At 46.6% G+C, this 10,241-nt stretch overlaps 2 protein-coding genes across 2 annotated transcripts; one reads left to right on the forward strand and one right to left on the reverse strand.

Annotated features, from left to right (window-relative positions):
• Positions 1–63: 63 nt before the first annotated feature.
• On the reverse strand, positions 64–4,054 carry ATP5PB (ATP synthase peripheral stalk-membrane subunit b). Its single transcript, XM_075055593.1, has 7 exons — positions 3,955–4,054; positions 3,788–3,830; positions 3,211–3,356; positions 2,529–2,692; positions 1,992–2,117; positions 1,590–1,769; positions 64–1,022 (listed from the first exon to the last, which is right to left on the reverse strand). The coding sequence occupies exons 1-7, from the start codon at positions 3,980–3,982 to the stop codon at positions 951–953; spliced, it is 759 nt and encodes a 252-aa protein (XP_074911694.1). The 5' UTR covers positions 3,983–4,054; the 3' UTR covers positions 64–950.
• On the forward strand, positions 4,045–9,998 carry WDR77 (WD repeat domain 77). The gene is made up of 10 exons (XM_075055591.1): positions 4,045–4,315; positions 4,459–4,644; positions 5,301–5,442; positions 5,515–5,564; positions 6,228–6,298; positions 6,683–6,737; positions 7,016–7,087; positions 7,191–7,299; positions 7,769–7,837; positions 8,044–9,998. The coding sequence occupies exons 1-10, from the start codon at positions 4,045–4,047 to the stop codon at positions 8,201–8,203; spliced, it is 1,185 nt and encodes a 394-aa protein (XP_074911692.1). The 3' UTR covers positions 8,204–9,998.
• Positions 9,999–10,241: the final 243 nt, after the last annotated feature.

A 10,241-nucleotide genomic window follows, 5' to 3' on the forward strand; every position in this document is an offset into this window, starting at 1 on the left:
CTAAAAATGAGCATTTCCCTACTGTAGTACCAATCCACATAAAAGAGGCACATAAGCACACCCTAGTCTGCTTAAGTTTATTTACTAAATAAATCACTTCCCAAAACAGAAAGGAGATTACACATAGGTAAGTGCTTTGCTCAGCTAGGACATTTGAGATATAACAAAATCCTTCAGGGAGTTTCTTATAAAAAGAAAATGAAAGGGCTTATATTGTCCATTATCACAATACACATAAAACTACTTTCCTTGTTACACAAACAAAAAAAAAAAGCAAGCAACTTTTTTTTTTTCTGAAAATCCAGAAAAAACCTACCCTCTAGAATAAACTTATCCATTTCACCATTTCAAACTTACTACTGGCAAGCTCAATTAAAGCTAAGTTTTCTTGTAGCTTTTGATACATTTCCTGCCAGCTGCATCCTTTTTCACACCGAACAGGATGATGCTTTCAGCACTATTTGAAGCTTTGTTATGAAAGTGTTTTTTTCAGTTCATTCCTAAAATCAGGACATTCTTTCAGAGTACCTACAAATATTGGACTAGGTGAATGGGACCACTGGCACTCATTTTGATTTTAGAACATGTTTATGATTACAGTAGATACCTACAGGTCATTATCACACAGAATTCTAAACCAAACACTTATCACTGTATTAGCACCAGAATTTTTCACTGTGAAGTTCTGCATCTTATCTCTGGAAGCATTCATGACCAAACAAGGAACAAAACAGAATTGTGCATACTGTGGTTGCAAGTAACCCCCCACTGCAAACTAACTGTAGTGTTTTTTGTGACTGATTTAGCTACTTCAAACACAAAAAGGAAATTACTGTTGCTACTGCTAGTGAAAGACAGCAGAGTGTTTTGTTTGTTGGTTTAATGATACTTTAGAATCATACAGTTTCCAACAGTAAGTAATGAGACACATGTCAGTGGATCAGATGTGGTTACGCTGCTGCCTGTGCGCTCTTCGATAATGCCCTCAGGTCCAAAATGCACTTCGCAATACTGTCCTTCTGCTGCAAAAGAAAGGAAAACAGCTTTCAGAAGAGAGACTTTATGAAAGACATTTAAACAAGCAAAAGAATTTTTAGACCCATAAAATGGGTTACAGATTAAAAGGGATATAATTATAGCTCATGAAGTCAGAGATTCAAATCCAAACAATGACTTGCATTAAACATCTGCATGCAGTGCTAGGAACATGTTGTCTTTTTTTGTTCTCAGCTTCATTCCTTAAAGAAAGGACATCTAGAGCCCATCTGTAGATCTTAAGCTGCCATGGTCTTACACAGAGAATTTTACAGGTGAGTTCCCTGACCTGTTAGCTATACATCCTATCACAAACTTAGTTCTATGCTGCAACAACAACCACCGCACACGATTCTAGCTTAAATCACCAGCACACAAGCACCTGGTACCTAGTAACTGGGCTTGCTAGCTCTTACTCAGTAGTAAGAATGCATTGTAGCCACACTTGCAAGTCACCCAAAGATGGCTTATCATCTTCTGGGTTAAGCCAGTATCGCTGGACAGCAAGTAGCTGTACAGACAAAACTGTCAAGCAGATTAAAATAAGCAAGTACCTGTTGAGGTGTGATGCTCTGAACAACATTTTTCTCCACCCACTGAATCATGTGATCTTGTTCTTTCTGACGCTTTAAATTCTGCAGAGCCACTTGATAGTCCAGCCTTTTCTTTACTTCATTGTACACTGTCAGTAATCTTTCTCGATAATTAGTTTCCAGCAACATTGCAATATTATTCTAGACACAGAAGATGAAATCAAAGGGTTAATGTTTGGCAAGAATACAAAACAGAGGCAGAACACATTCTATAGCAAAAGTCACAGGATCAGGAAGAGGAACTGGCCCTATCTAGAACACACAGAGGGTAAACAGTGCATTACTTGTTAGCAATTTAAGAGGCACCCAGATTAGGTAGCAGAGACTGCAGTGGAAGCGAACAGTAGAGCTGGAACTGCGTACCCGCTTAGCGTCAAAGAGGTAACTGCGGCCTTCAACTCGCCACTGCTCCTTCTTCTCCTGTTCAATGGCAGTCTCAAGATTTTTAATAGCCTCATTTTTCACAGCTAAAGCTTTAGCAACTTTCTCCTGAAAGAAGAAACAAAAGACATGCTTCAGAATGAAAGTAAAATGCAAGGAAAACAAGTGATCTGTAATTAACTTTTGAAATTCTGCATTCAGATTTGAGAAATATCTGCATAAACTGGATTATGCCAGGGGCTGAGGTTAAAGGATGACAAGACAGAAGAATTAGGGTTCACAGTCAATCGTACTTTAAAAAAACAATAATTTGTGCTGGTATGAGGCGTTTTATTTCTGAAGACCTACATAACAATACCAACATAAGATCTAAAACATACCTTATTTAAGCAACATTCTGAAGATATTAGACTCAGATTTTTATGACAGCCTAGGCACAGTATTCTTTTGAATATTTAAGCAGATAACTTCAAGTAGTTATTAACTACTACAAAGTTAGATTATGGTTTCTTTTGTTACCTCATTAAGTTTGTCAGCAAAAGCTGCTACATCAGACCCGTATTTTTTTACGCCATAGATGATGACTGATAATATGCAGGCTGCTGCAACTGTCTCATGGTTAATTACATAGATTTCCTTAGAGAGCAAGTAAAGCAGGAGTCCAGTTCCTAACATGTAAGGCCCTAAAAAAAAAACAACAATAAAGCAACATTATTTGTACAAGGCGTAAAGAGGCTCACTGAAATCAAACACCTAAGAGGTAGCTAGCTTAAGGCTTACAAGAAGATCAGGAAGTGTTCTCTCTTAACTTGACAAAATGGCAAAACCCCATACAACTAAGGGGAAGCGTGCCATGAGGACGCTCACCAGAAGTGGAAGCAACTTGCATTTGGCATGGGCGCTGCTGCTTCTGCTCACTCAGAAACAGGCAAAAATCTCTGTTTAAAGGTTTTGAGGGTCAGCAGGCAAATAAATCTTCCTGCAAGATCAATCTCATGACATTCTTCCTTTATTTAAATCACCGGTGCCTAGCTTTAGAACCAGAAAGTGCTGCACTGGCTCGTACCTCACAACTTCCCTCTACATAAGCAAAAAAATAATCTTCCCTAATATTTTACCTTTGCAGCAGCTAGAAGTTGTGGGCAGAACTAAATAAGCATGACTAAACACATATTTTTAAATAAATAAAAGATATATTAACCTGTAACTCCTGTTTTAGGATACAAAAACTGGAAAAACTCCTCTGGGATCAAACCATGACGTACTTCGCCTCCTTTCTCAGGCAGAGGTGGCAAAGGAGCCAAACACTGCTGAGTTGTGTGCAGTGGTCTTGTGGTGTGCAGTACACTATAAATAATGAGAAAGTTTCCATTACGCTTATTTTTGAAAAACAAAACCAGCCCACCCTTAGACGAGGCTCAAGCGCGTTTCCAATTAAATAGGTAGGCATTCATTAGACACGCCCCCTCTGAGGAAGAGGGTGGGACTAGATAACCTCCAGAGGTTCCTTCCCACCGTAACTGTTTTATAAGCCTACAACATTAACGAGAAAGACAAAAGACAAAGCACCAGAATAACGTTATTTTAAAACAACCACCGGTGGGTATCCGAGGTGCCCCCCACAGGCAGCCTGTCCCCAGGAGGGGACGGCAGCCAAGCCGGGCCGCCCGCCACACCAGAGGCGCCGCTAGGCCTCAGCCGGAGGTCAAAGCCCTCAGCGTTGCCCGCCGAGGCCCCCGGGCCGCCCCTCCCCTGCCCCTTCCCCCCCCGGTACTCACCTCACGGTGACGGGAGGCGGCAGGCTCCTCAGCGCGGCCGGGGCTGAGGGAAGAAAAGGGGCAAGAGAGCGCGTCAGGGACAGAGCTCAGCCAGGACAACCCCCCGCCCGCCGCCGCCACCCCCACCCCAGGGAGACGGCGCCCCTCCCCTCTCCCCCGGCTCGCACCGGCGCGGAGGACGAGACGGGAGAACATGGCGGGCGGCGGTACAGCTCCCCTTCAGTCCCGCTGACCGCCGGCCGCCCAACCGCGCCAAGATGGCGGCAGGAGAGGTCTCGCGAGACGCGCTCTCGCGGCGGGGCGGGCGCTCTCGCGAGAGAGCGGCGGCGGCGCGCGCGGCGCGGGAGCACGTGGGGGGCGCCGCCGGCCCCGCTCCCGCCGCCGCCATGGAGGAGCCGCCGCCCGAGCAGCCCCCGCCGCCCCCGGCGGGCGGGGAGGACGCGTCTGCGTCCGGCCCCGAGTGGAACATCCCGCCCAACGCGCCCGCCTGCATGGAGCGGCACCTGGAGGGCGCGCATTACCGCGCAGGTAGCGGGGCCGCGGGCGGGCCGCCGGCCCGGGGCGGGGGGGAGGAGGGCTGGGGGTCGGGGGTCGGTCGGGGCCGCCCCGGCCCCCTCTCCTCCCTACGGCGGTGGGTGCTCAGCGGGCCTCTCCCCTCGGCTCTCCCGCAGACGGGGCCCTGCTGCTGGGCGCCTCGGGGCTGAGCGGGCGGTGCTGGGCCGGCTCCCTCTGGGTCTTCGCCGACCCCCGCCGCGCCCCCAGCGAGGGCTTCTGCACCGCCGGCGTCCAGACGGAGGCGGGCGTCGCCGACCTGTGCTGGGTGGCTGACAGGGGCATCCTGGTGGCCTCCGACTCCGGTAAGCAACGGCGATCCCCGCGGGTCGTCGTCCCCCCAAGCTGAGGTGGGTGCCCCCCCCTTCCCCCAAGCTGAGGTGGGTGCCCCCCCCTTCCCCCAAGCTGAGGTGGGTGCCCACCCCCCCCTTAAGCTGAGGTGGGTGCCCCCCCCTTCCCCCAAGCTGAGGTGGGTGCCCCCCCCTTCCCCCAAGCTGAGGTGGGTGCCCCCCCCTTCCCCCAAGCTGAGGTGGGTGCCCACCCCCCCCTTAAGCTGAGGTGGGTGCCCACCCCCCCCTTAAGCTGAGGTGGGTGCCCACCCCCCCCTTAAGCTGAGGTGGGTGCCCACCCCCCCCTTAAGCTGAGGTGGGTGCCCACCCCCTCCTTAAGCTGAGGTGAGTGCCCACCCCCCCCTTAAGCTGAGGTGGGTGCCCCCCCCTTCCCCCAAGCTGAGGTGGGTGCCCCCCCCTTCCCCCAAGCTGAGGTGGGTGCCCCCCCCTTCCCCCAAGCTGAGGTGGGTGCCCCCCCCTTCCCCCAAGCTGAGGTGGGTGCCCCCCCCTTCCCCCAAGCTGAGGTGGGTGCCCCCCCCTTCCCCCAAGCTGAGGTGGGTGCCCCCCCCTTCCCCCAAGCTGAGGTGGGTGCCCCCCCTTCCCCCAAGCTGAGGTGGGTGCCCCCCCCCCAGGCGCCGTGGAGCTATGGGAGCTGGACGAAAACGAAACGCTCATCGTCAACAAGTTCTGTAAATACGAGCATGACGACATCGTGATGACGGTGGCCGTCCTGGCCGGCAGCACCCAGGCCGTCAGCGGCGGCAGGGACTTCTGGTGAGTGTCCCCAGCCCGGCTGCCGTGCGCCAGGGCCGGTGCCGGGTGCTGACTGCTCACTCTTGTCCGCAGCGTCAAGGTCTGGGACCTCCCACAGCAAACGGTGCTGCACTCCTACAGAGGTGAGTGCCACGCCGGCCCCATCCCCCGGCTCCTCCTGGCCGCTCGCCGGTTGCTGCACACTGAGCTTACTCCTGCAGCATCCCGCCTGCCAAACCATGCCTGGGGCCGCGATCTAACGTTTGCTAGTCTGTGAAGTTTCTGGCACAGCTTTGTTTCTTTGTCTGTTGTTCATTTCTCCCCACAACTTGAATGCTATAAGGTTTAGTTTGCCTTGCATCTCTAAGTGTATTTTAGAGTTTTTCCTCTGTACTGAAATCTTCCACCTGCATATGATTGTGTGATCTCCTAATCCATATTTGTTTTGAACAACAGCTCATTTGAGATGCCAATCTCTGGAGATGCGGTGTTGTGATCTCTAGCCACGGCAGAGGCTGTGCTGTGTTTGATCCTCTCCCCCCCCCCCCCAGCCCCTTTGTGACTGGCCTCTTGTCTGGAGAGGCTTCCTCAAGCTTGTGTGTGTCACAGGGACTTGACTGCAGTGGCTCTGGTTGGATCTGGCAGGATTTGGTAGGAAGCCGTTGGCTATTGCCAAGTAGAAGTTACCCTATATCTGGGCATGAACTATTCTTCATTATATTGGTGTGCCTTCAGAGGTCCCTGGGAATGTGTGGGAAAGTTGGATACGATCTTTGAGGCTCTTTATCCTTTTGTGCTTTTGGTAGCTCACTCCGGTTCAGTGACATGTGTGGCTTCCTGTCCTGGTAAGGACACTGTGTTCCTGTCCTGTGCTGAGGTAAAGTTTGCTCTCTGTCTAAATCTACCGGATAAAAACGAGATATAATTTTAGTTATTTACAGTTAAACGCACTTACTAGGAAACCACCTATTGTGTTACAAGCTGCATACTTGTGTTATTTCAATGTTCCAGTCTGATAAATTGACAGTCAGCTTACCAAGCTGACTTTTACAGGTTTGTATTAAAATGTGAGAGCTCCTAGGTCTGTGTTAGGGATGACTGAAGAAACTAACTTGCAGTTAAGGGCAGCATCATTTTAACACAAAGAGGTGGTGTGGGTTTGAATGTGGGTCAGTAGCAGTTCTGCAGTGAATCTGAGTTTATGCCTACTCCCTGCCACAAAGAAATTATAAACACCTTCTCGTTCACTTTGGATTTATAGGACAGCAGAACTTTACTCTGGGACACCAGATGCCCCAAACCAGCTACTCGAATTGGTATGTTTCTGTATGCAGTTACTGCTTTTGTATGAGTTTTTGTTGGAGGAATTAAATTATTTTATGCCTGACTTCACTATGACTAACTTCAAATCTAGTAATGTGACCATTTGGGCAGAAAAGCCTATTAAAACCTAAGGAAGTCTAACACTTCTATCCCAGAAGTACGATAAGCTTTTAAATATTTGTCTTAGTGCAGTAGCAGTGCTAAATGAGATAGTGTAGGAATATCTTTGTACTGACTCTTTTCACAGTCATCCCAATTTATTTACTTGTAGTTTGCAGTGCCTGTAATCACCTCCCTACCTCAGTCATGTGGCATCCACAGAAAAGTGACATCTTTGCTTTGGGTAAGAAGTGATCTTATTATTTGACTTTCAGCAGGCAAATCAAGGTCTTTCTTTTCACATGACAATTTTGCTAATAACTTCGTTCTCCCTTCCTCTCTTAAAGGTGATGAAAATGGAACAGTTGCACTAGTAGACACAAAGAATCCTGATTCCGCCCTCAGCTCCACTGTGCATGCCCGAAGTATCACGGGGTTTGCATTTTCTACACATAGGTACAGTGATATGCTGGCATAGAATGTGTGACTACATATACTTGAAAGCCTTATTTGTTTTTGGAGTAACACTTATGAGACTACTAGTTTTGGTCTTTTTCATCAAGGTCGATAGTGAAGAATAGAGTAAACCTAACAACATCTCACTTCTGACAAGATGTGTGTGAATGTACATGAGAACACTTTTGTAGTATTCAGAATTATTGACCCACTCACTGTGGGGATTTTTCTAGTTACGGTCACCTCTGCTTGAAGAAGGATTACTTACTTTCCAACACAAATAGAATATTCTTGTTTAGTGTGCTGGCAACCTGCCAAATGATGATGAAAACATTTTTCTAAGATTTGGTGTCTGCTAATTCACTGTACCTGGGTCAGGCTCACTAAGATGTGTGTTTTCATAAGTTTGTCCCTAAGAAGCTTTCTTGTATTTGATTGTTCTAACCATGGTCTCATCTCTGTCCTCTAGTTCACCCTTACTGGCTTCAATCAGTGAAGACTGTTCAGTAGCTGTTCTTGACTCAGACCTCTCGGAGGTGTAAGTACTAGACAGAATGTGGCTATTTGTCTTGTTGACTTCTCATTAAGTTAATTATTTATCCGTATGCTAAGTGGAACATGAAACTACTTTTTAAATAGGGCAGCATCATTCTAACAAACTAGCAGTTAGGAATTGCACAAGCCCATAAACTTTAGTGACAATGCTTTATGGCTAATAAATAAATGAATGTTCGTGTTTTCCAGGTTCAGAAACCGTTCTCATCGAGACTTTGTAAAAGGCTTATCGTGGTCTCCTTCAGACAATGCCTTGCTCACTACGGTTGGATGGGATCATCAGGTTTTACATCACACTGTCCCCATACCAACTGGTGAAGGTTCTGGGGTCAACTGTGTAAAAGAATAGTTTTCTAAACTCACGGTCCAAATTCCTTCCTGGCATTACTTTGATTCTGCTGAAGTCAAAGGAGTGTGTGAACTGGAGCGGGTGTGGTCTGTTATCTGCCTTGAAGCTTGTGACTAAGAAGGTTCCTGTAGTAGTTTTGAATTAGGCATAAGTTAGTTACAAACCAAGCTTTACCCTCTCCTCAGGAGCTGGCTTCACCTGTGATAAGACTTCAGTATTTTACCCAGAAAAAAATTGACTTCAGGCACAGAGGAGACTTGGAGAGATGGGGCATTAGGTATAATTTAAAAAAAAAAAGACAGACTTGATTCCTCCCTCAGTTCTCCAAACCATCCATGGAATTAACAGAAACATTTTCTGGGGGAGGTTAAAAACAATACCTCTTGTTAGTTGGATGCAAGAGCCTCACCCTCGAGCAAAGATCTTTGTTATGTAAATCAATTCTTCCAACCGAGTGGGAAGACATGTTAGCATCTAAAGACTAGAAGGGTTCCACTGTTGTGCTTAATGCAGCATGTGGTATAGAGGGTTGGTCTTCAATATCTACTGGTGTGGATCCTATGGTGGGCACTGTTTATGCACTGGTATTGGAATACCAGTTCTTGGTGTGAGGAGTCTTGTATGTTGTATGATAAGGATCCCAGCTGCACCCCTGTAATTAAACACCTTCGTGATGGTGTGTGACATGCTGACATACTGAGACCTGTGATGCTCAACATTGGATTAGCAGCTGAGGCCAGCTCAAAGGGGCTGTTACTGCAGCATGCTGAAAACCAAGAGAAGTTAGCAGTTGCTACAAACACCATGTTTCATCTCCTCTGTGCTGAAGACAACTTGCTCAAAGACCTGTGAACAAAAGTTTGTGTAAGGGAAAAACTGGACTAAGGACTTCCGTTTTCATTTGCTTGCTCCTGTAAACAGACTCTGCTTAGTGATAAATGGGATTCCTTACACGCTTGTGATGAGTGACTTTGTGCCGGCAACTGAGGGGACCAAGCATTCCCATAATCCCCAAAACAGACTCCACGTAATCCTTAGAAGTGGTTTTTTTTTTGTAGTGTACCACATACTTCTAAAATTAAACTGTTTCCCTGGAACATATTTAACTGAAAAAAGTCATTGCTCTGCATGCATTGCCACTGCTCTAGGTATGGCTTGGTCTGGCCTAATATTTCCTAGATGGAATAAAGCAGGTCCTGCCTAATGAAACAAAAAATACTGTTGAAATGAATGCTACTCCTGTTTCTTTAGCACAATAGCAACACTAAAATGTATACCACTTCCAGTGGGCTTATCCCTGCATAAACATAGGTTTTAGTTGATTCAAATTGTGCAATTAATTTTTAGGCAGACTAAGCTTTCCCAGGCTCTGTACTTTTCTCATACTCTTTTAAAACTTCGTTTGCTGTTTTTTTAATTCCTGTGTGATACAGGTGTTTACAGAGCAAACTTACCGATCTAGAGCAGCGTATGACAAAGAAAAGGTAAATGATTTTAAAAACTGACAAATTTACTCAAGTACCCCTCGAACAACCACAAAAAGTTACCTGTTACAGACTTCTGATGGTGTTCTGAAAACTGGAACAGGTCTTGTGCTGTTTGTGAAAAAGTTGTCTTGGAAGAGTAGAAGACGGTTTTTAAATAAATCATAGTTTTCATTTGTAACTGGGTGTAAGTTTCACCAGGCCACTTCTGTAGTATTGAAGAGCCAGCTGACATAATTCACACAGTTAAAGTGAAGTTGTGATTTCAGTCCCTGAAATTAAAACCGTTTTTAAATAAATGTGCACTGTATTATTAATGCTAGGGTACTATGATTCTTCAGCACTAGTGCAAGGCAGGCTGTAAGTCCTGCTTGTTTTCAGGAAGCTTTTCTTCCCAAAACTTGGAAGTAGGGTTTCCATTGTACATAGGTAAAAAGCACTATACCAGCTGAAACAAGGACATCAGGTATTAAACAACATTAAGTTCCTCACATTGCCACACTGTGAGCAAAACAACAGTGGAAGGTGAAGTCTATATGAACAACAGGTCATTA

Source organism: Buteo buteo, chromosome 23 (genome assembly GCF_964188355.1).
Source record: "Buteo buteo chromosome 23, bButBut1.hap1.1, whole genome shotgun sequence".
Lineage (NCBI taxonomy): Eukaryota > Metazoa > Chordata > Aves > Accipitriformes > Accipitridae > Buteo > Buteo buteo.

Bases quoted from the DNA above. Each gene is read 5' to 3' on its own strand.
- ATP5PB (XM_075055593.1), bottom strand. From the start codon at position 3,982: ATGTTCTCCCGTCTCGTCCTCCGCGCCG. The intron at 3,831-3,954 runs GTGCGAGCCGGG...TTCTTCCCTCAG, and splicing joins CCGTCTCGTCCTCCGCGCCG to CCCCGGCCGCGCTGAGGAGC. The intron at 2,693-3,210 runs GTTAATATATCT...TTTTTTTTTTAG, and splicing joins TCCTAAAACAGGAGTTACAG to GGCCTTACATGTTAGGAACT.
- WDR77 (XM_075055591.1), top strand. From the start codon at position 4,045: ATGGCGGCAGGAGAGGTCTCGCGAGACGCGCTCTCGCGGCGGGGCGGG. The intron at 4,645-5,300 runs GTAAGCAACGGC...CCCCCCCCCCAG, and splicing joins CCTGGTGGCCTCCGACTCCG to GCGCCGTGGAGCTATGGGAG. The intron at 7,838-8,043 runs GTAAGTACTAGA...CGTGTTTTCCAG, and splicing joins GACTCAGACCTCTCGGAGGT to GTTCAGAAACCGTTCTCATC.